Below are 25,241 nucleotides of genomic sequence, written 5' to 3' on the forward strand. Positions count from 1 at the left end.
CTTAGGATAGATATATGTCTATCCCAGGCGTGTTTAAATTCTGTTATTGTAGATTTACCAACCACCTCTGCTGGAAGTTTGTTCCAGGTATCTACCACTCTTTCAGTAAAACTACATACAACTACATTCAGATACAACTATAATTACTCAAGTGACATAGCTGTTCAGAGTGAATTGTATTGTTGTGATAAGGGTCTGGACAGCATGAAACTAGTGACAGGATTTAGTTTAAAGAAAAATCCCATACTTTGTATGCTGCGAAATAGACATTGCATTGTGTTCTGTGCAGTTTTTACATACTCATCAGATATGCCTTACTCCATCTTTATTTAGTTAAAGAGGTATTATGAACCAGAGCCAGACTTGTTGCCACCATTGAAGTTGGAGAGGTGTATCACTGCTCAAAAAGAACAAATAATATTGCAGGAACCCCTGGTAAGTTCTAAAACTGTTACTACAAAGATGAACTGGTGATCCAGATTGATATAGCAATAGCAGTGATGTATATTGATGAAGAGATTCTGCCACTAGGCTTATGCTGAACTATAGAGCAATGTATGGTTTATATCGTCCTGTGCAGCTGGTCTAATGATATTAATATTGAGGGTGTAGGGAAAGTAGCCCTTCCCATTGTGTGTGTGCTTGGTAGTCCCTCATTATTCATGAGGATCCACTTACTGCCCAACAGCTGCAGATTAGCAGCTCTCTTCCTAGGCTTCTTGTGCTAGGCCTGAGTGCAGGAAATTAAGGAGTATACTGTATATGAAGAATGGATGAACCCAATGATATAAGTAATACATCATTCAGATCAGTTTCTCTGACATATTTTATGCTGCCTTCAGATAGGGCAGAATAAACCTAGTGACAGATTCACTCTAAAACATGCAAAATCAGATTTATTGTTTTTTCATTTATTTTATAGTCCTGCTAAGCTGACTTGCACAGCCGTTTCTTCAATGACTATGTAGACAATCTGTATTGGTGAATCATAAAGGTTTAGTAGACTGTAGTTTTGTCAGTAATTTGTTACCCACCATCTTAACGTGCCCTCCCAGGCAGGTCTGCACTGGGCATCTGATGTCCCAACGTAATAGTTTAGATGTTGCGTTTCTTTGTATTTAAAGTGTCACTGTCGTTTAAGTTTTTTTTTGCAGAAATCAATAGTACCGGCGATTTTAAGGAACTTTGTAACTAGGTTTAAAAGCCAAAAAATGCATTTTTATCATGAAAAAGCAGTTTGAAGCTCTCCCCCCAGTCTTCATGGTTCTCTTATGGAGAAGGGGAGGGGTTGAGGGACATGAGGCACCAAAACAGGACCACAAAGTGTTAATTTACAGCTACATCACCAGGCTATCTCATCTGAAGTCAGCACTGACCTCTGAATACCGGCTTTCACACAGGTCCCGCTGTGTAATCCTTTGTTCTCTGGTGGAGATTAATCTCCGCCTCCCCTCTCCATAGGTTACACAGGGCTTGACTGATGTAAAAGAGTCGAGATTTCTTGATAATGAGCAGTGAATGAGAGAGAGGAGTGAGACCTGGGAAAAGGCTTTTTGAATGCAGATAATGGCATATTTGCCTAATAAACCCAATTACAAAGTTTCTTAAAATCGCCTGTACTATTGATTTCTGCAAAAAAAAAAAAAAAAAAAATACGACAGTGACACTTTAAGGTGGGCTACATAAATGTGGAATGATTCATCATGGGGCGGCCTGACCTGCAGTCCAGTAGCCACTGTTCAGCAGTCACCTCCTGGCCTAATCTAATTGTCCTAGTAACAAGCTTTTACATTGTATATACTGTGTTCACTGGAATATTAAACAGCTCTCTGATATATATTATTACTATGTTGTGGACCAGGCACATTTGCTGAGCAGTATTCACAGTTGTCTAAGTTGGTATAAACAAAGGAGCAGTTTACTGCAAGAAAAAGGAATGGATGATGATGAGGAGGAGGAGGACTATATGGCATGCCAAAAGGAGCTTGATGAGATTCTGGAATCCATAACCAGGAGAATGACTAAATGTGACTTGGAGGAGTTTGAACTGGTAAGGTTTCCTACAAATTGACTGGGAAATCATGTAGTATCTGTAAGGCTACACTACTTTTGTCTGTAAAAAAAAAACGGATCCATTTTGATCTGTTTTTTTTTTTTTTTTTTTTTTTTTTTTATAATGGAAGTCAATGGGAAAACGGATCAAAACGGATGCACACAAATGCATCCGTTTTTTTTTTCATCTGTTTTTCATCCGTGTTTTGCAAAAAAAGAAAAAACAGGTGAAACAAGCGCAGTGTGAACCTAGCCTAACAGAGGGAGTAGGGCTGGATTTTTCTGCTATCCATTCTGCTGCCATTGCTTGTAGTAGCTCACAGACACCCCTTCCTCCTCACCTAAGTACTGTATCCCAGAAGGCCATTGTTAGTCACTGCCCTGTTCTGCACTTACACTTTGTTTGCACATGATAGTAACCATGTGGTCTTGATTCCTAACTAGGACAAGTCAGCTGACTTCTCTTTGTCTTCTGGAGTTGGGATGAAGAATTATAACTATGCACTTCTGGTTATGGGAGTGTGTGAGGTGTTAATAGAGTACAACTTTACCACAGCAGACTATAGGTAAGGAGTAGATCAGGTGACTTGTGGATTCCGCAGGTTCCTATTGTGTGTGGAACCTGATAAAGTAATGAGTGGGGTAAGAAGTAAAAGGATATATATATATGTGTATGTGTGTGTGTGTGTGTATATATATATATCTCTCAAGACCAGAAATCAGCCCTACTTCATACAGTAGATATAGAATTAATGTGATTTAATAAGCAGTACTTATAATAAACATGATTGTGTGATATAAAACATAGTAAAACCAACACATGGGATACACAATGAATATCATAAAAATAGTAAATATTGCATAAAGGTATATTGCATAAAAGGAGGCGAGATAGGAAAAAAGAAAAAGGGCATGGAGGAGACTACAATGATTGTAGGTACTAGATACACAGTTTATAAACAATTAATAAAATCACAAGCAATAAATATATAATACAAAAAATAAATAAGAAAAAACATAAATGTCCCAAAGTGAATGGCTGCGATCATAGGCTGGTATTGTGAATGCCGATCTTACTCACAGTTCATTATGCTATCCGGCCGGATAAACAGCTAATATTCACAGAGTCTAGTCCATGAGAGTGAAGCAACCAGATGGAGTAATCCTCAGCGTGTGATCTGTTGGACGCCGTGCCGTGGCCACAGCACGTGATATCCGCACGTGATCTGATTGATTATCTTGGACGTAGAAAGACTCCCAGCAGAGTCGTACTAGGATCGCAGTTAGAGTAGATTAGATGGATGTATGATGGGGATAGTTGTCCCCCAAATTGTGCTATTCTAGACGCGTTTCGGAAACTCTCTTTCCATCCTCAGTAGCGAAATGGTACCATTTCGCTACTGAGGATGGAAAGAGAGTTTCCGAAACTCTGGACGTTTTCTTTTCTTTTGTTGTTCTGAGATAGGAAAAAAGAAGAGAAAAAAATATAAAAATAAAATAAAAATTAAAAATAATAATAAAAAATAGTCTCTGTCTATTGCGGTACCGCTAGGTGCTGGCCAGGTATATAGTTGTATTTTAAACTAGTATAGTGTTAGACCCCTGGATTCATCTCTTATGAGCCACTATTTAAAAAAAGGCACGATGTAGTTTGTGCTCGATCAGAACAAAATAAGTGATAAAAGATAGTTAAGTGATAGTCTGAGACTTTAATCCTTCCACTCTCCAGATATAAAGTCTGTTTGGTTATATATACAGTCTCATTACAACCAACTCTGTGTTGCATACATGTTGCGATTCCACATCAGTTCATTGATAAAATTCATAAGGGGGAAGTAAACAATAGTAACGAACTGCGATGTAGCGGCGCTTGTAACGCCTCTCACCCGTCCTGGAGCGGCTGGTAGTGAGGCGCTTCTTCTACTGGTTTCTCTTGTGAAGAGGCCGGTCGGTGATCACGGCTTCAGGCTGGAGCGGTCCTGCAGCGCGTCCTCGTGTCTTCTACAGTTGGATTCGCGCAGCGTCCCAGCCTCGCTCTCATTCCTGACCTCTCTGTTCCGGGGTGATGGAGATGTGGATATGAATATGGATTATGGGTAGTGGCTATGGATGTAGGGGATATTGAAATAGACTAGGGGGGCCCCCCAGAAAAGAGCGATATTGCGCAACAGGAGATGGAATAAAAAAGTATAAATTGAAAATGGAAAAAATAAGTTGAGTGATAAAAATGATAGTGGCTAATCCTATATGGTATTAGTCCACAATATTGTGTGCCAAACGCGTTTCAAGGTTCTTTAAAATTAACCCCTTCATCAGTGGCAATGGTAATGTTCGGTATTGACCTCCTCTGTGGAGGGTATTTATACCTAGTCCTCTTATTGGTCCTGTGTTAAAAGGAAAGTATGGACCGGACCAGGGTGTTCCAGGTCATAATTTAGTGTTTGCTACATTCAGATATTTCAAAGACATAGACATGAACATATGCTCATAAGTAGACAGATATTGATAGAAAGAAATAGAAAGGAATTATCACTATATTATTCTAGAACCACAAATATGTATGTTAAAGACGAGCAATATGTCACAAGGAAAATTGTCATATTGGACAGACTTCAAAGAACGCATTATAACCGCATAATGTGAATAGGGTACTGAAAGATTAGGATTCATATAATAAATTGCATAGGTAATATAGTTACAGTTAGTATTATTTACAGAAAATCGGTTATGTCTCAGATTACATACAATACACTTGCAAGGATTATATAAATTGTGTGTGTTGTGTAAACAAAATCATCAAATTATATAGTATTCGGACTAAAAGCACAGAGCATCCCTAGAAGATTGTATCAATTGAAACGTATTGTGTGAATGTTGATATGATGACTTGTAGGGTATGTCACATTGTATTGTTTATAATAGATCATTTATGTGGTATGGAGGACAGACCATACATATATAGTGTGGACCCTATAAACTATGCCAATTTCAGTATAGACATATAAAACTCCGCAATGAGTAATGCAGATACAATGCTACATGGCCATAATAACCAAGGTGGCAGGGGCGGCTCCGGCGCCGTGTAAGACGGCCAGGCACGGAATCGCCCGTGGCACAGAGGTCACCAGGACCGAGGGATTCTTAGTTATTACAGAAAACCAAATACTTCCATCTCTGCATTCAAGCCCATAGGCTCGAGACTATCAAACTCAAATATCCTCTGAGACTCAATTCTGGACATCTTGCTTATATAGTCGCCCCCTCTCCAATCTTTCTGGACACTCTGTATACAGTAGCTGTAAATGTCAGTTGGAAGGGGTCACAGCCGTGTATTTCTTTAAAGTGAGATGATAGGGGGTGGGTTAGCTCTCCTTTCTTTATGTTCCGGATATGTTCGGTAATCCGAACTTTCAGTGGTCTTTTTGTTCGCCCCACATACTGTTTGGGGCAACTGCACTGGATCACGTAGATCACTCCCTTTGTATTACATGTAAGTAGTTCTTTGATGTCCATTTTGAAATTATTAGAAATGGAGGTTACACTTAGCGTATGTCTCGGTGTGGGGTGCTTTTGCACCCCAGACAACTACCACATCTGTGGAACCCCGGAATCTCTAACAGGATTGATTGGTGGTACGCTGTGATTTTCTTGGTACAGTGGGGGCTATTTGGATTCCCAAGTTTGGGGCCCTGGTGTACACAATTGGGGGTCTTTGGGGGAGAAGAGGCCCCACTACTTTATCCCTTTGTATCAGATGCCAGTTTTTAATGATGAGTTTCTCTACTCTTCTATGATGGATTCTGTTCTCTCTGTAGGGGTTTTGTCAGTTGTGTTGAAGAAAGATGGACGTTCTAATTCCCTAACTTTGGCCAATGAGTTCTGAATGATAGTGCCCCCGAACAAGAAGGAGAGGATATAGGGAACCCACAACAGCCCCCAACGAAAATAGGAAAGACAGACACACCTCAATCCAACAATCTCGATCACCACCAGACTCCATCATAAATATAAGCTCAGTATCCCTCACAACAGCTCAAACCACACTCCTTAATAAAGGATTGAAGTTTGCACCCAATAAACCGTGCAATAAATTTGAAGTCTACATAGGACTGGAAAAATATGTCCGTAAATTATGACTAAAAAAATATTTTTTGAAACAGGCAGAAGATAGGCCACACATTACATCTTCCGAAACACAAGATTTATATGTTCATACGGATTGTAAGAATAAATCCCATTTTTACCCCAAACAAGAGATGGGACCAGACATCACAGCATTCCACAAAGCTGTAATTGCAGACCTGAGACAGACCAATTTTACTAACAAGAAAACACAACACAACCTCAGCTTTAGGGAAAGACAGGCCATTAACCCCTTAAGGTCAAAGCCTATTTTCGTTTTTGCGCTTTTGCTTATTCCATTTTAAGTTTAAAAGTCCATAGTGCTTGCATTTTTTCACCTAGAGACGTATATGAGCGCTTATTTTTTGCGAAACCAATTGTACTTTGCAATGACAGGCATTATTTTTCCATAACATATGCTGCGAAACCGGAAAAAAATCATTTGCGCTGTCAAATTGAAAAAAAAAACGAATTTGTTTTGATTTCGGGGAGTTTTGCATTTACGCCGTCCGTCCTATGGTAAAACTGACTTGTTACGCATGTTCCTCAAGTCGTTACGATTACTATGATATATAACATGTATAACTTATATTGTATCGGATGGCCTGTAAAAAATTCAAACCATTGTTAACAAATATACGTTCCTTAAAATCGCTCCATTCCCAGGCTTATAGCGCTTTTATCCTTTGGTCTATGGGGCTGTGTGAGGTGTCAGTTTTTGTGCCATGATGTGTTCTTTCTATCGGTACCTTGATTGCGCATATACGACTTTTTGATCGTTTTTTATTACATTTTTTCTGGATTTGATGCGACCAAAAATGCGCAATTTTGCACTTTGGAATTTTTTTGCGCTGACGCCGTTTACCGTGCGAGATCAGGAATGTGATTAATTAATAGTTTGGGCGATTACGTGCGCGGCGATACTAAATATGTTTATTTATTTATTAATTTATTTTTATAAAATGGGAAAAGGGGGGTGATTTGGACTTTTATTAGGGGAGGGGATTTTTTATTAATAAAAACACTTTTTTTACTTTTTTTTTTTACTGTAACTAGAAGCCCCCCTGGGGGACTTGTATATAGACAGCACTGATCTCTCATAGAGATCAATGCTGTGTATATACACAGCAAAGATCGATTAGATCGGTCATAGATTACTATGGCCTGCTGCAGGCCATAGCAATCTATTGCCGAGCCGGGATCAGCGTCATTCCGACACTGAGGCCCGGCACGGGCAGAAGAACGGATCTCCCCCCCGCGATCGCATCGCGGGGGGGAGATCCGTCCCACTAGACACCAGGGACGTGAGGTCTGAAGCCTCTAAGTGCAGCTGTCAGGTTTGACAGCTGCACTTAGAGGCTTAATTAGCCGGCGCGGCAACGGGACCCGCGCCGGCTAATAGAGGCACTGCCCGGCTGCACGTGTCAGCCGGGATCAGCGCCGTTCAGAGCGGGGTCCCAGCGGGACCCCGCTCTGAACACCCCGAGCGGCACCATGACGTATCAGATACGTCATGGGTCGCTAAGGGTTTAAAGAACTTCAGACCAATGCAAATATCATCCGCCCTGCAGATAAGGGCGGAGCTATAGTCATTCAGAATATTGAAGACTATAACCATGAATGTTATAGACAACTAGCCGACCAACTCACCTACACCAAACTTCGGTCTGACCCTACAGCAGTTTATCAATCTGAATTACAGAACCTATGTGACAGGACCCTAGAAGAAGGGATATTAAATCACAAGGAATACAGTTTCATTGTCGACACACCAGCTAGACTACCTATCTTTTATTGCCTACCAAAAATCCATAAACATCCAACACAACCACCCGGACGCCCTATCATTTCAGGCATAGGCTCAATCACTTCCAACCTTTCACAATATATAGATAAACTACTGCAACCGTATGTAAAGAAAACACCATACTATCTACGAGACACAACCGAAACCATAAAACTCTTGGAACAACATACATGGAGCACAAATCACATCCTGGAAACAATGGATGTCAGCTCATTATACACAATTATAGAACACGAACGTGGAATACAGTCAGTCAGGGACCATTTAGAAAAACGTGACATGAAACCTGAGCAGATCCAACTGATCTTGGAATTCATTCGCTATATCCTGCAACATAACTATTTTTACTCTGAGGGGGACTACTATGTCCAGCGAACTGGACCAGGGGACCAGGTTCGCGCCCAGTTTTGCCAATCTCTTTATGGCCGCCTGGGAGGAGACTGCTGTCACCCCCAGGCTGGGCGCGGGCCTGGTCCTTTAGCGGAGATATATAGACGATATCATCCTCCTATGGGATGGGACTCGCAGTGACTTAGAAATCTTTGTTGGTGAACTGAATAACAACCAATGGAACATCAAACTAACTCCTGTTATAAGCGAACTAGAAATCGAATTCCTTGACCTCCACATTGTAGTAACAAGCGAGGGATTGGAGTGCAGAACATTCCAAAAACCAACTGCTGGGAATAGTTTTATTCTCTTCAACAGCTGCCATCTTCCCAGATGGCTAATTAATGTCCCTGTAGGCCAATTCCGAAGACTTAAGAGGAATTGTACCAAAACGGAACAGTTCGACATAGAGGCTAAACAACTAACAGTGCGGTTCCAAGACAAAAAATACCCAGACACTATCATTCAAAACTCATTGGCCAAAGTTAGGGAATTAGAACGTCCATCTTTCTTCAACACAACTGACAAAACCCCTACAGAGAGAACAGAATCCATCATAGAAGAGTAGAGAAACTCATCATTAAAAACTGGCATCTGATACAAAGGGATAAAGTAGTGGGGCCTCTTCTCCCCCAAAGACCCCTAATTGTGTACACCAGGGCCCCAAACTTGGGAATCCAAATAGCCCCCACTGTACCAAGAAAATCACAGCGTACCACCAATCAATCCTGGTTAGAGATTCCGGGGTTCCACAGATGTGGTAGTTGTCTGGGGTGCAAAAGCACCCCAACACCGAGACATACGCTAAGTGTAACCTCCATTTCTAATAATTTCAAAATGGACATCAAAGAACTACTTACATGTAATACAAAGGGAGTGATCTACGTGATCCAGTGCAGTTGCCCCAAACAGTATGTGGGGCGAACAAAAAGACCACTGAAAGTTCGGATTACCGAACATATCCGGAACATAAAGAAAGGAGAGCTAACCCACCCCCTATCATCTCACTTTAAAGAAATACACGGCTGTGACCCCTTCCAACTGACATTTACAGCTATACAGAGTGTCCAGAAAGATTGGAGAGGGGGCGACTATATAAGCAAGATGTCCAGAATTGAGTCTCAGAGGATATTTGAGTTTGATAGTCTCGAGCCTATGGGCTTGAATGCAGAGATGGAAGTATTTGGTTTTCTGTAATAACTAAGAATCCCTCGGTCCTGGTGACCTCTGTGCCACGGGCGATTCCGTGCCTGGCCGTCTTACACGGCGCCGGAGCCGCCCCTGCCACCTTGGTTATTATGGCCATGTAGCATTGTATCTGCATTACTCATTGCGGATTTTTATATGTCTATACTGAAATTGGCATAGTTTATAGGGTCCACACTATATATGTATGGTCTGTCCTCCATACCACATAAATGATCTATTATAAACAATACAATGTGACATACCCTACAAGTCATCATATCAACATTCACACAATACGTTTCAATTGATACAATCTTCTAGGGATGCTCTGTGCTTAATAAGAGACCTATACATCTAAACACTAAACATTACATGTATACACATATATAGATGTCATTTTCTGCGGATCTATTCATCAGTGTTAACGGATACATTTTCATTTCCAGTAAAAGTAAGTTTGAAAACATATTGGGAATATTTAAATGCTACAGCAAACTGGTTGACATTTTAAAGGAGAAATCTGCCAAAGGAAGATCATCAGGTGGTGGTAAAGCATACAGGAGCTTGTTGTCTATGGGGTTTGTGTCCACACTTTTAACAGCTTTGTTCAGGTACGTTTTTTTTCTGTAAGTGTATAGCTGATCTTTATTATCAAGTATTCATAATAGTACATTTTCATTAGCGGTATGTGTTGCTTACCTACTTTGCAGAGACAGCTTGAAGAGCCATGAGGAAAGTCTCAGTGTTCTTCGATCCAACTTAGATTTCATGAGATATGCTGTTGGCGTTTCATTACAGAAAATTCAGCAGCTGAAAGAGACTGGGGTCACAGATGGACCCGATGGCCAGAATAGTGAGAAAATGTTTTACAGCATCTGTGAAATAACCAGGTAAAAAGCAGGAGCACTCCAGGATGATGAATGCCACCAAAGATGATGAGTATCCTGTAACTGCGACTTATTTATAAAGACCTGAAAGATGTATGTTAACAAGGGCAACTCTCTATCTCACCACACAGGGTTTTAATGTGGAGATATACATCCATACCATGTGCAGCTGAGGATTCTGGGAAAAAGGACAAAGGGAAGAACATCTCTCTGCAATGCTTGGAGTGCTTAATGCAGATATTTTACACTATTCAGCTACATTACCAGTCAAAGATCTCACAGTTTCTTGTTGCATTAGGTAAAGTATTAGCCAGAAGTGTTGATCACTTTGACTGCTACTTACTTGCTTCCAGAGCAGTAAAACCGTGGAGTAAGTTACACCCCTAAGAGTCAAAAGTTTAAGGGAATGTGTCATAAAAAAATACACTGTTTGAATTTATGTTGAACAGATTTTTAAAGAATTTTTGGTTATGTTTTTTTTATTTTTACTGTCTATAATATTAACAAAAAAACTTTAAGACAATATTGTTTTCATTCTTACCACTAGGCCTTAAACTAAGCTTAAGGGTACCTTCACACGTACCGGATTCGCAGCGAAGTGTAGTGTGAAGGTCTATGGAGTTACATATCCGCAGCGGAATTTTCATTCCACCACGGATATGTAGCCCGGCCCCTTTACCCCCCACCCCCCACCCCTGCAGCTCCCGGCCCTGACCATACATTATCTGCTCGGCACTGCGGCTGCATCGAGGCTCCTGTGCAGTGATTGACTGATGGGAACCGCCGGGGGGCTCACTGCAGCCGCCGCCGCGACGTGCAGGTAATGTATGCTTAGGGCCGCGGGCTGGTTAAAGGGGCCGGGTTACATATCCACAGCAGAATGAAAATTCCGCTGCGGATATGTAACCCCATAGACCTTCACACTACATGGATTTGCAGCAGATTTAGCTTCAAACTCGTATGAAATCTGCTGCAGAGAACAGAATTTGGCATCAGAAAATGAATTGTTTAAATATTGTTTTTATGTTGAACATATTTTAAAGATTTTTTACCCTCATTTTTCTACCTTAATTATAAATGAATCCTAAAATCTTTCAGTTTTCATTCTCACCACTGGGGCTAAAACTAAGCTGAGACTTCCTGTTCTGTCTGTGATGATTAGGCTGCAGTAAAGTGATCTGTTCAGCATTGCAGCGACCTGTGACACCAGTAGATAAAGGAAACAATAGCAGCCTGTGGAGTGACCTCTTCAAAGGTCACAGAGTACACTCAGTAATATCTGACTCCAATCAGTAAAAGAAAAAAAAAAGGTTTTGGGTGACTTTTAACCCTTTGAGGACCAGGCCCAAAATGACCCAGTGGACCGCGCAAATTTTGATCTTAGTGTTTTCGTTTTTCCCTCCTCCCCTTCTAAGAGCTCCAGCACTTTCAGTTTTCTATCTACATGCCATGTAAGTGCTTGTTTGTTACAGGAAGAGTTGTACTTTGTAATGGCGTCATTCATTTTACCATAACATGTATGATGGAATTCCAAATATATTATTTATGAAGATATAAATAGGTGAAATCGTAAAAAAGAATGCAATATGGTAACGTTTGGGGGGTTCCTGTGTCTACCTAATACACTATATGGTAAAAGCGACATGAAACTATTATTCTATAGGTCAGTCCGAACACAACCATATGCAGGTTACACAGATTCTCTAATGTTATATATGTATTTTTTTTATGAAATCCTTTTTTTTGGCAATTAATTATAAATAAAATGGGCCTATTGTGACGCTTATAACGGTTTTAGTTTTTCACCTACGGGGCTGTATGGGGTGTAATTTTTTTCCGCCATGATCTCTAGTTTTTAGTAATACCGTATTTGTGAAGATCGGACGTTTTAATCACTTTTTATAGATTTTTTTTTTATATATAATGTAAAATAAAATCGGTAATCTGCGCACTTTTTCCCCTCTTTTCGTGTAGGCCGTTCGTCATTTCGCAATGACGCTTGTTATATTTTAATAGATCGGACAATTACGCACGCTATGGTATATTATATGTTTATCTATTTATTTATTTTTATATGTTTTATTTATATAATGGGAAAGGGGGGTTATTTCAACTTTTATTGGGGGAGGGGTTTTGGGGTAGTGTAATAGTGTTTTAAACTTTTTTTTTTTACACATTTGAAGTCCCTTTGGGGGACTTTTACATACAGTACTTTGATTTTTACACTGACCATTGCTATGCCATAGGCATAGCATTGATCAGTGTTATCGGCGCCTGTGCAGGCTTAGTGCAGCAGATCGCCGATCGGACCGCACGGAGGCAGGTGAGAGACCTCCGGCGGTCCGTTTCAACGATCGGGACCCCCGCAGTCACACTGCGGGGGTCCCGATCGGTAAGTGACAGGGGACTCCCCCTGTCACTTGCACTTAAGGGGTTAATTACACGCGGCAGCGCGATCGCTGCAGCGTGTCATTATCGGTGAGGTCCCGGCTGCTCACTGCAGCTGGCCCCCACCTCCTATGAAGCGCGCTCCGCTTCGGAGCGCGCTTCATAGAGGGAGAAACACCCATGACGTAGAGTTACGTCATGGGTCGTCTGGGGACAGACTTCCATGACGTAACCCTACGTCCAGGATCGTCTAGGGGTTAAACTTCCTGTTCTGTCTCTGACAAGGAGGAGGCTGCTGTAAAGTGATCTGTACAGCAATAGAGTGAAAGGTGACACCAGTAGATAGAGATTTCAATAGATGAATTTTACAATTTTGGCATGTTTGCAGTAGTCAGTAGCAACTCTGTCCCAATGTTTCTATTGTGTTGTCTTCCTGCATACTAGTGGCAAGGACAAGTCCTTGAATTAACATTATGAAGACTGTATTGACATTTTAATGTCTGCTATACTGCTTCATGTCTATATGTTGTATATTTCTAGATGAGGAAGAGGAAGCAGGTGCAGTAAACATCTTGGAAAAAACATCTTTGCTGATCACACAGTTTCAGGTATTTTTAGGCTGGGTTCACACTATTGCAACCAAAACCAGGAGTGGATTAAAACACAGAAAGGCTCTGTTCACACAATGGTGAAATTGAGTGGATGGCCGCCATATAACAGTAAATAACGGCCATTATTTCAATATAACAGCCGTTGTTTTAAAATAACAGCAAATATTTGCCATTAAATGGCGGACATCCACTCAATTTCAACATTGTGTGAACATAGCCTTTCTGTGTTTTTAATCCACTCCTGGTTTTGGTTGCAATATGAGGACCACAATACTGACTGAAATATACGTAGTGTGAACATAGCCTTAATGTGTGTCCATTGTTCATGTGCCTTATGATGTTTTGGGATAAAGGGCGTTATCTGTTAGTTTGGGATCCCGGTAAAAGTCCATGTACCTGTATAGTGTATTATTCTGATACATTTGCTGTCAAAACTGAATAACCTTTTGATGAGTTCACAAGAAGACTTGAAAATGGCTGAATGACAGGATTTGTCTCCTCCTCTACTGCAACCTCTACAGAAACTGAAATTGTGCTATTTGTATTTTTTCCTTCATAGAGATCCCTCACAAATCAGCTGAGCTCAGGAGAGGAAGACTTCAACAGCAAGGAAGCAGTGCTGTTAGTCAGTATCCTGTCTACATTATACAGGTTTCTGGACACATCTTCTCAGCAGGTCAGTTTGTACCCAATGAACAGTGTGACCACATTCAGACTGACCCCATCCACATATTGCAGGGAAATCTGCACGGGATTCAGGACATGCTGCTTTAGGTGTTATAGAATTATGCCAATTTTTGCAAAGCAGTGATAAAGTCCGCTGCAAAAGGAAAGTCTACTTATAATAATGCATACATATTCTTAGTCCAAGCTCTCTGCTTTTTGGTTCTAAAACAGCGGATATGTTTTATTGTTTCACATATAAATATTAATATTGCATCTGTGTTGCAGTTTGCAGAAATGCTGTCATGGACTGTGAAAATTTGTAAAGAAACTGATCTCGGTAAGAACAGGTTCATGTGATGAAAGCTACGCACATTTTTGATAAGTGTTAGGCCTCATCCACACATCAGTTTTGAAAGTTATATGTTTTTGACCACTGATCCATTCCAAAAAAAGGTAGGACTTGCACACTTGGTTTACCGTTCATTCTTGCAAAACGGAGGCTGGGTCAGTTTTAAACGAACAATGTATGGATGCACCATCACTGTGCCATCCATTTTTAATGAAGCATTGCCTAACAAGCCCTAAACAGGTTTTACCATGTGACCATTTGTGCAGATCTGCAAAAACTTATGCAAATGTTAGTTTTTTTTAGGACATCACTGATCTTGATTTCAGAGGTCCCAGAAGAAAAACTGATGTGTAGATAAGGGCCTTAATGATGTTCGTATGAACTTACCTGTCACGATGGATCGCCTCTGTATCAGCATCGAGATCCACTGGTAATCTAGAAGTTTGGATCTCCATGGATACGGAAACACAATGAGATTGTAATGACAGTCTCATTGTGTCTCCGTATCCATGGGGACCCGAACTTCCAGATTAGTAGTGGATCTTGCTGCTGATCCAGAATCGGCCCATCGTGACAGGTGCACTTTAATTATTATATGTTGTAAATGGATAATTTATTGATCCCGCTTCTTGATCCGGTCCGGTGACAGAGATTTCAGCGCCTGAAGCCCTGCGCGCGCGCACTCCGGAGAGGAGTCCGACACTCATAGAGAATGAATGGTGAGTTCGACACTCCATTCATTCTCTATGAGCGTCGGACTCATCTCAGGAGCGTGTGCGACGGGCGTTTAGGTAAGTATAGGGGGCTCTAGCGGGGGCTCGGGAGCCTGTGTCAGGTTCCCTTTACCTCTACCACATCCTTACTCTTGGTGTGGAGGTGCCCCACATTACTTCATTCGCTTTTCAACTATTTGTTGTTTAAATGATCATATTATATCCAACATTCTAATATATTTTCAGTTTCATTTCCTAAACATTTTCAATATCTTTGCTTGCTGACACAGATGACTGTCATTTAGCAAACAATTGACATATTGGCCTCTTGAGTGTTCAGACCACGACTGATCAAGAGAACAAGTAGGGAGAGGTCCAAGGGCAGCCTGTCACGTGACCTAGATGGACTTTTTTTTAAAAAATATTGTACACACAAAGAGAGAACGATGGGCATAGTTCACAATTCAAATTCTGTATTTTTATGAACATGATTTTTTGTAAAATACACGATTAAAATAGTATACCAACTATAGCGTAAAGATTTGTCAGTTTATGCCAAAACTTGGTGTAAACTGCTTGCTAAGCTATGTGGTGACATTTCACTTTCTTTATTGGCACACCAAAAATAAGATATTGGTTAAAGTGACTGTACCACCAGGCCCAGGCCGAAGCAGTGGAGGCGGGCCGATCCACCCTTAGTGGGAGGAAACCCTAGCCCCTCTATGATAGGGTTCCATTGATTCTAATGGAGTCACGTCATGGAGGGGCTGGAGTTTCTTCCCACTAAGGGTGGGTCGGCCGTCCTCCAGTGCTTCAGCCTGGGCCTGGTGGTACAGTCACTTTAAGGCCGTCACTTTCCCTTATAATATGTCTTATGCGGTCAGATTTTGATGTTTGTTTTTCTCAGAGGATGTCCAGTTCTGTAAAGGAATCATGACGCTTCTCTTCAGTATGCATTTCTTATTCAAGAGTCCAGTAAGTCTGCTGCGTGAACTCTCTCAGGACATCCATGGACACCTTGGGGATATTGATCAGGTAGGATTGTAGCTTTTTCTGCTGTATAACCTACACTCCAAAATACACACTAAAGCTGCTCATCCATTTATGTTGGTATTTTCAGCAAGACTATGTTGTAAGCAACCAAAGAGCATTTTTAATACATGCCGGTTTTCCATTTCTACCTATGTTTCAAGAGTCATTATGACAGACTGTAGGGTATGAAACAAAGCATAAATAGCTAAAAATAAAAACTCTGTAACTTATTATACAAAGAATAACTTATTTAAAGCTTTAGTTTTGGTTGTTCAGGCATGATGGAAATTGTAGTTTTGTAACAGCTGGAGGGCTGCGAGTTTGACCCCTCTGTCAACAATTATGTATTTGCTGTCTCACAGGACATTGAAGTCGAAAAACAATCACATTTCCGTATTGTCAATGTAAAGACAGCAGCGCCTACAGTCACTGTAAGTATCCTTAATTTTGTTGTTCTGCTGTTTTGTTGTAGTGCTGGACTGTACCAAAGGGTACAGTTCCTTTTATCATAGCAGATGGGTATTCCTTAGACTTTTAAAATGAAGCTTAGGAGCTTTTAACACATTTTTTAAGGCTGACTGTGACAAAGTTAAAGTGTCGCTTTGGGTGCCTTCACACCTACCGGATCCACAGCGGATCTCACTTCTGTGGATTCGAAGCGAGAACCGCTGCGGATCCGGTATCAATTCACCCCTATGATAGCACATATTCGCAGCGGGATTTACATCCCGCTGTGAATATGTGCTTTAACTCCCTGGTGCCCGTAGCCCGCTGTCACATCTCCGGCGCATCCCCCCATCCCGGCCACATCCCCCCCATCAGCCCACCGCCGAGAGCATACAGTACCTGCTCGGTGGCGCGGCTGCAGTGAGGCTGCCGGCTCCGGTCCCGCTCAGATCAGCTGAGCGGGACCGAAGCCGGGAGCCTGACTGCAGCCACGCCGCCGAGCAGGTAATGTAAGCTCGCGGCGGTGGGCTGGAGATGGGCTGATGGGGGGATGTGACAGCGGGGCTGCGGGCACCAGGGAGTTAAAGCCCATATTCACAGCAGGATGTTAATCCCGCTGCGAATATGTGCTATCATAGGGGTGAATTGATACTGGATCCGCAGCAGTTCTCGCTTCGAATCCGCAGAAGTGAGATCCGCTGTGTGTCCGGTAGGTGTGAAGGTACCCTTATAATGACAAATTTGGGACTTCGGACCCACAAATTGCTTAAAACAAGGTGAGAACAGCAAGGGCTAATCCGCTATCTTGCTTGTCGCTGTACAGTATAGGCTTGGAGCCCAGTTTGTACAGTGACGACTAAGATGGAGAGAGACACGCTCAGCCGCACACTTGTCCCGCCTAATTCTTTGCAACTGGTGGTGGTCTGAACACCCAGCCCCCCAACAGATTAAAACTTTTGACAAAGGTTTAGTTAAGTGACAATGATCTTTATTTTAGATTTTGGTCTTGGGTCAAGCTGCAAAAGTGCTGGATGAGGTAGATTGGTTGATAACAAAGCTGAAAACACAACTCAGTTCACAGAAGATGCTTGGTAAGTAGTCAGCTCAATCAGTAGTGTATTACGAGTGTCCTGACTGGACTGAAATCCAACATTCCTATGTGGTTATGGATCATATTAATGTGAATAGCATTAGCCTTGATCTTTTCCTTCACAAACATTTAAGTGCCATTTATGTTAATGTATGTTTTGTACAATACACTTTCCCATTTACATAAAACCTTTTTTTTTCTGTTGAGAACAGTAAAGCAGGAGCTTCCATCCAATAAATCAGTTTATTTCATGAAAGGAGTAACATAGACCCCTCTGCATTATTCCACAGAGCAAGACCGAAAGGGAGTCTGTGGCATCTGTCATAGTCATATATTGGGGAGCAGTGTAGGAAAAAATAAAAAAAAGCCTTAGAAAGTACGCTGGCTATGCACTGCTCAGACTTAGAGATGAGCGAACCTTGAGCATACTCGAGTCTATCCGAACCCGATCGTACGGCATTTGATTGGCGGTGGCTGCTGAAGTTAGATAAAGTTCTAAGGTTGTCTGGAAAACATGACTATATCCATGTTTTCTACATAGCCTTAGAGCTTTATCCAACTTCAGCAGCCACCGCTAATCAAATGCCGAACAATCAGGTTCGGATAGACTCGAGTATGCTCAAGGTTCGCTCATCTCTACTCAGACTAATAAGGCTTATTATGGGTGGTAGATCTTACTTTGTAGAGGTTATAGCTTAAATAATAGAATATTATACTTTGGCAGCTGATGGTGGCACCCAGGCTACAAATCCCAGAGAACCAATAGAGAAAGCTATCATTCTTCAGCTGGGGACATTATTAACCGCATGTCATGAGCTGGTCCAGACTGCATTGCCAGCAGGAAGTTGTATGGACACCTTGCTGAAAGAACTTACCAAAATGTACACAGTGCTAACAGCCCTCGTGAAATATGTAAGTTGTTCTTAAAGTATAAGTATTAAAAACATTCAGGAACCCAGTAAAGATGCACCTGGCCCAGAATGGCAAAATCATGTAATTGTTTGCACAGCCCACCTCTTTTTTGCCAAAATGATAAGGTTCTTTTATAGCCTAAAAATATAACATTCTTTAACATTTATGATGGGGATACTCTTTTAGTTATTAACACAGTATTAAAATGTTATCATAGTAAGGGTGTTATAGGGCGTTAGGAGGCTGTGGTCGCACCAGGGCCCCGGAGGTACGTTTGACATGACAGTAAGGGGCCCAGGAGCTTCAGACTTTACCTCTATATGTTTCTGTTATTCTCTGAGAAATACCAGGCATTGTGATTCAGATAGTAACTTTTGTTGTGTTCAGTATTTGCAGGTTTGCACTAGTCAGGCAGCAAAGATTCCGACCCGTTTGGAGAAGCTGGTGGGTTCATATCAGATTGTTCACCAGTATTGGGCCATTGAAATTGAAGTGCTCATTTTTTTTCTTCTAAACTTTACCCTAATTGCAGGTTAAGCTGTCTGGCTCGCACCTCACACCTCAGTGCTATGCATTCATCACGTATGCACAGGTATGTATGTGTAAAAACCTTGGTCATTCTTAACAGTTACTGTATACTTGTGTAAAGCCTATCACCAGTGAGGCTGCTGTAAAAAGTCATACTCTCCTCTCCTGCCACTCCTGTTCTGAGCCAATTCCATTCACCCATGGCTTGTCTCTTCTTCCTACTTTTGGCAGGTGCTTTGGGGCAGAACCTGACCGCTTATTTATTTTCTTATTGTGTTTATAGAGTATACAAAATGAAAACATTACTGGAGAAAAGAAGAAAAAGGAGGATGCGGCTGGAATTTCTTCGGTATTTATATATTTATGTAATAGGGAGCTTAATATGGTTATTTAGTACTATATATGTCAATATGTATCATATTGATATTAATTATGCATTTTTTCCTTTTTAGGCTAAAGTTCTCAGAGAAACCAGGCCAATCCCTAATTTAATTTTTGCAATCGAAAAATATGAGGAATTTCTCATAAAGTTATCTAAAAAGTCAAAGGTACGACATTAAAGATCTTAAAAATCTACTGTAGATAGAGATGAATGAACTTAGAGTAAGTTTGGATTTGCTCGATCCCGGACGCTCAGCATTTCACTCTTGGTGGCTAGAAAAGATGGAAACAGCCCTAGGGCTGCATCCATCTTCTCCAGACACCAAGAGGGGGGATTTATGAAGATCGGCGTATATTAGGCCCTGCCCCCTTTACCCGGCAGGATTCACTAAGAGGCGTACACCTCATAGTGAATCCGTCCGGGTGCCTGAATCTGCGCCCGGCATACTAAATCTACACCTGCAAGCAGGCGTAAATCATGATAAATAAGGGGGGTGGGAGGAGGCCACACCTTATCACGCCCATCTGGCAAATGGGGCGTACGGGAGGCGTACACCAGGGAGAAGGGGCGAATCTGCACCTTCTCCATGGCATACGCCTCGGGCGTATCTTTCATAAATGTCCCCCTAAGAGTCAAATGCAGGGATTTTAGGTTTGGACAAACCTAAAGTTCATTCATCTCTACTGATATACATTGCACTTTTTAATGACATCCTTTTCTGCCATGACAGGTCAATCTGATGCAGTACATAAAGCTTAGTACTTCTAGAGACTTCAGGATCAATGCAGTAAATCTGGATGCCGCTCTGCAAGAAAAGGGATCTGATGAGGAGAATGAGCCAAACAATGAGCAGGTATGCTGGGCACGTCTATCCAGAGGACAGAGCATGACGTGTAGCACCCAATTATTCACTTTGTGTTTTAGACGTGGCTGGGGGTTAGTTAATAGTTTCTTTAATTGCAATGTATTTCTTATATATTTTTTTTTCTTTGCTTTTATTTTCAGTCTGTGACGGAACAAAATGAAAGTCAGGAGCCTAAGAGGAAAAGACGGAAGAAGTAGCTGATGTACTGGGCACGTCAAGTTTTTTTTTTTTTTAACACAACTTTATTTACAGTTTTGTTTTTCTTTTTTTGTTACCATTCACTTTTGTGCAATCTACATAAGCGTAAACATTTGAACATTACTTAGCTTCATGAAAGTCGTGAATATGTAGGAACTCCATAGGAGCTTGACAAGTCTGATTTCCATATAAAATTGGGTCAGCAGCCTTATTCCAAAACACCATTGGTTACTTTTAGTAATTGATAGATATCCAAAGCTTCACCTATAAAGTAAAACATGGGTAAGTTATTACAATAGCCAGCTGACCAATAAGCATTAGTTTATAAAAGGTGACTGAAATTAGCCATTTACCAAGCGCATGGCATATTGCTGCTAAACAAGTTATTTAAATACCTATATAACAATTGTTGAAACTGTTTTATATTTGTGTTTCTAATACAAGGGCTACATGTGATGTTATACCCGACATAATTTCCATTCAAAACATAAAATAGACTTCTATTAGAAAGCCTTAAATTACAAGCTGATATTTTGTGTTATTTTTTTTTTTGCATTTGGAAGGTGATGCATCTTTTCTTGTATTTTACACAACACCTTAGTCAGGTGTACATTACTGTAGGTGCAATAGTAGGGATGGTTAACACCACGTGACAGCTGGAACCTGGTTTCTTATTGTCCTAAAAAGTAAGACTCTTGTGACTTGTCAATAAGACTTATCATAATAGTGATATGTGGGCTTTTGCTGGTAGTCACACATTCCGGTACGTGTGAATGCCCCCTTAGTCCTCCACCAGTCAGGCTCCTATGACAAGATTATTGACCTGGGATAACCCCTTTAAATATTTTCACAGAATACTTTGGTGTATAAAATGTATTATAATGATTTGTTAAGGATTCTTGTTTTATATCTTTGGATATATTAATTTTGTATACTTATTACTATGCAACGTTTACACTTTATAAAAACTTCAAAATTTCAATAAAAATTTACAAAAAAAGCATTTTAATGATTTATGTCCTATATATAAATAGCAGTTTAGGATCCAAGCAGTGTCTTCCCACAGGAAATAATGTAAATGTATTTAATTGGTTCCCGCACCCACCAATAACTAACTACAGCACCCATTTATTACATTGAAAAGTGCCCAGTATAATCACTACAGTATAGAACATTCAACAAAACCAGCAATTATAGTATAGTAGTCACTTACTCCTCACTCATCCTTTACTGTATAGTACCCCCCATCCCAGCACTGTAAAGTATGGGAGATGGTGGTGCACTGACTGTACTACTACTGTACTGTATATACAATCCATCAATCTTATACAGCACTGTACTGTATGTGAAGCCTCTCCAGTGCTGAACTCACCAGGTGCAACCCACCATCCACGCTGACAAAAACGTTCAGATACTGAGTACTTCAAGACTTTGGGCCCAAAAAGTGTTTGAGAACCAAAGCAAACTTTCCTTGAAAATACAGTTTGAGTTCCAAGCAGTTTGAAAACCGAGGTACCACTGTATATGCCTTTACACAATAAATATGGTTAATAAGATGTCAAAACGATTATATACATAGTATACCTGTGTGAATGCCATATCTTTGTTCTAAACCAGTTGGATTTGATGGAGTTTCACAATCCATATTAACTTCTTTTCTTAGGCACCGATCAATATCTACTGCACTAAAAAATGCCACCGACTGGGGCAAATCCTGCATTCCCAACTTGTAGGCAAACATACACCTAGAATTGAGAAAAAGAAAATATTGTAGCTTCTATTCTATTTGATCTATCATTTTAAATAGTCCAAAGATTTTCTGTTAGCAGCAAACACATCTTACTGCATCTGTCTCATACAGGTCCTCGGCTTTTCATGGTTTATTAAATAGAACAAAAAGGGAGAATTGCCACTGCAACCTGTTAGACTGCTCTTTTCCTTTTTAATACTGGCCTGAAAAAATTTACATTTTCAGCAGGAAAACGGCATGGATCTAGCCGTTTCTACCATGAGATACTTCCAGAATCTATAGCCTAGATTCAGTAGCAGATATATTCCAGTTGTTATTTGGGGTCCACATACTATAAGGGCGGGCTCAGACTACGGAATTCACACGGATAAAACCTGGCGGATTCCGTTACTCGTACACGCTCACGGCTACACGCCTCTCCGCCCGGGCCATAGACACCATTCTACGCACCATTCTATGGGCGGATTCTGCCAAAAGAATTGACACGTCAATTCTTTTGGCGGATAGCGGAATCGGCCGGCCCATAGAATGGTGTCTATGGAGCCAGCGGAAAGGCGCACGACCATGAGCGCGCACAAGCAACGGAATCTGATAGATTTTATCCGCGCAAATTCCGTGGTCTGAACCCGCCCTAACGGAGGAACAGCATGTGCTGCACAACATGTGATAATCGTCTTAGGGTTATAGGATGTGACTTATATGAGCAGGAGGTGTTTGGTATAACTGGGATAAAGAATATCAGCAGCTTGGTCAGGCCCATAACAAGTGACTGGACGTAAGGTATAGTAACAATGCCTTGTTCATGTTATATTTGTGTATCACAAGTGACTTTCACCATCTAAACCAAACTGCCATTAAAGGTAGTAGAACTATTACTGCTAATAAAGGGGTCAAAGGCATAATGGAACCTCATATTCAAAGTCTAATCCAGCAGCACAAATAATAATAAGAGTGGATGCATGCCTCACCAAACCGGACCCAGGCTTGGAGATAATCCAAAATAAGAGAACATGGAGAAAGCACTTCCAAAGAAAATAGTGGGTTTAATGCACACCGGTGCGCGACTTTTCGGCTCAACTGTAGCCTTTCTCAAACAGGTGATACAACAGTGGAAGCACACAGTATATAAGTGGTAAGATACAAAGTGATCAATAAACTCATTACATAGATACATACAAGTGAATACAAAGTGGTCAAACCAGTGCAAATCAATAAGGCACATGTACATATACACAGCGTGGTGCTTCAACATACTGTACAAGATATGGTGTTGTGTCAAAGTGGTAATCGCTGTAAAAAAATGATTAAAGGGGTTGGCCACTTTATAGTAAAATAGGTCAGTACAAAGTATTAGTACGTGTGCTCACTGTATATACTGACAGCAGCTCCCTGTGTACATCATAGAGCTAAAATCAGACTCCCCTGCTCTGTTTTGTTTGTGTCCATAAGATGGCCGACATGGAGGAGCATGTGACCAGGCCCTGTCCTCTGTGTCCTCCATAGACATACAGTCTCCGTGGTGGACACAGGGGGCGGGGCATGGTCACATGCTCCTCCATGTCAGCCATCTTATGGACCAAAACACCACAGAGCAGGGCAGCCCAGCCTAGAGGAGGGGAGCCTGATTTTAACTCTTTGAGGTACACAGGGAGCTGCTGTCAGTATATACAGTGAGTAGTTACTAATACTGTATACTGACCTATTTTACTATAAAGTGGCCAACCCCTTTAAGTAATCACAACCCCTCAGGTGATTCCGGAATGGTAGAGAGCGAGGACCTCACCACGGGACTGGCCGCCGGCCGATCACCCGCACCGCACTGTGCCCGGGCTGGCCAGCCAGAGTGCGGTGCAGCCCAACCGCCCACTCGAAGCCCGCCCCTCCCCCCACTCGAAGCCCGCCCGCTCTGCTGACAGGCCATGATGGGAGTTGTAGTTCTGCAGCCTGTGGCCATCCAGGTTGCAGAAGTACAACTCCCATCATGGCTCTGCTGACAGGTCGTGATGGGAGTTGTAGTTCTGCAGCCTGTGGCCATCCAGGTACACTAGGGGCTGTGTGGGTACCTGTGATTTATGTTGGCATACTAGACCATCTCATCAGGAAATCCTGAAGGTTTTTCCTGATTGTTTCCTGATGGTAAAAAAGGATTACTGTCAGGAAATCCTGATACTTTCCTGATGACATTTGAGGTCTCCTGATTAGGATTTCCTGACAGTAAAAACTGACACGGAAGTGTGAAGGGGGCCTTAGAAGTGCTGTCTCCATGTTCTCTTATTTTGGAACCTCATATTGGGTGCAGTGAATGGCAGTAGTTAATCACTGCAGAGACCCGCTCATTGGCCATGGCACGGCGGGAGCACAGTTCCTTGCATAGTAGGTAATGGGTCCTTGGTAACCTATTGACACATGCTCATTGTGGATAAATCATTTTCAGTGTGGTCATTCATGGAGTATGGTGTAATATGTACTGTTGCTATTGTCCATACTGCCTGCAAAAAGACTGAAGAAAACAACAGAACAATGTTGTAACACCGACATATCTACATTTTGTAGCTGAACCTTTTTCATTCTCTAGCAACCATTTAGCACATACCACGAGTAAGTGAACACATTGGAAACCGTTGGTTTTAACTGGTGTTGGGTGAAAAAGTCCCTTCTAGTTTGGTTGGAATGAGAACTCCAGAGCCCAAACAACCTACTACCCATAAAAGTCTAGATGGGCCCACCAGCTAACATGAGTTACTATGATTTACCATAGTGAGGAGTGTCTCCTCCTCATGTACCTTGCCCTATGACCTATAAACACAAGAAGAGTCTTTGCCATGAACTAACCTCTGCTATATAGTAATCTGTTGCCATAGGGC

At 41.4% G+C, this 25,241-nt stretch overlaps 2 protein-coding genes across 5 annotated transcripts in view; one reads left to right on the forward strand and one right to left on the reverse strand.

The window, feature by feature from the left end:
* The window catches only part of FANCI (FA complementation group I), a 44,045-nt gene extending 22,436 nt beyond the window's left edge, over nucleotides 1–21,609 (forward strand). For 2 of the 3 annotated variants that reach the window (XM_069984633.1, XM_069984642.1), the window contains exons 20-38: nucleotides 334–435; nucleotides 1,862–2,050; nucleotides 2,497–2,618; nucleotides 10,006–10,170; nucleotides 10,270–10,449; nucleotides 10,578–10,744; nucleotides 13,375–13,442; nucleotides 14,005–14,121; nucleotides 14,397–14,448; nucleotides 16,081–16,208; nucleotides 16,568–16,636; nucleotides 17,650–17,743; nucleotides 18,467–18,654; nucleotides 19,042–19,098; nucleotides 19,187–19,246; nucleotides 19,466–19,531; nucleotides 19,635–19,730; nucleotides 20,295–20,417; nucleotides 20,570–21,609. In XM_069984633.1, the coding sequence (XP_069840734.1) occupies nucleotides 334–435; nucleotides 1,862–2,050; nucleotides 2,497–2,618; nucleotides 10,006–10,170; nucleotides 10,270–10,449; nucleotides 10,578–10,744; nucleotides 13,375–13,442; nucleotides 14,005–14,121; nucleotides 14,397–14,448; nucleotides 16,081–16,208; nucleotides 16,568–16,636; nucleotides 17,650–17,743; nucleotides 18,467–18,654; nucleotides 19,042–19,098; nucleotides 19,187–19,246; nucleotides 19,466–19,531; nucleotides 19,635–19,730; nucleotides 20,295–20,417; nucleotides 20,570–20,626 (2,100 nt within the window). In that variant the 3' untranslated portion in view covers nucleotides 20,627–21,609. Of the gene's footprint in view, nucleotides 1–333; nucleotides 436–1,861; nucleotides 2,051–2,496; nucleotides 2,619–10,005; nucleotides 10,171–10,269; nucleotides 10,450–10,577; nucleotides 10,745–13,374; nucleotides 13,443–14,004; nucleotides 14,122–14,396; nucleotides 14,449–16,080; nucleotides 16,209–16,567; nucleotides 16,637–17,649; nucleotides 17,744–18,466; nucleotides 18,655–19,041; nucleotides 19,099–19,186; nucleotides 19,247–19,465; nucleotides 19,532–19,634; nucleotides 19,731–20,294; nucleotides 20,418–20,569 lie in introns of those variants that run through there. The other variant, XM_069984652.1, reaches the window with a different exon arrangement.
* POLG (DNA polymerase gamma, catalytic subunit) overlaps nucleotides 20,682–25,241 on the reverse strand; it is a 38,461-nt gene continuing 33,901 nt past the window's right edge. For both annotated transcript variants that reach the window (XM_069984674.1, XM_069984666.1), the window contains exons 21-22: nucleotides 22,212–22,372; nucleotides 20,682–20,891 (exon numbers count right to left, since the gene is read on the reverse strand). In XM_069984674.1, coding sequence (XP_069840775.1) covers nucleotides 20,836–20,891; nucleotides 22,212–22,372 — 217 coding nt within the window. In that variant the 3' untranslated portion in view covers nucleotides 20,682–20,835. The remainder of the gene's footprint in view (nucleotides 20,892–22,211; nucleotides 22,373–25,241) is intronic.

Source organism: Dendropsophus ebraccatus, chromosome 1, assembly GCF_027789765.1.
Source record: "Dendropsophus ebraccatus isolate aDenEbr1 chromosome 1, aDenEbr1.pat, whole genome shotgun sequence".
NCBI lineage: Eukaryota > Metazoa > Chordata > Amphibia > Anura > Hylidae > Dendropsophus > Dendropsophus ebraccatus.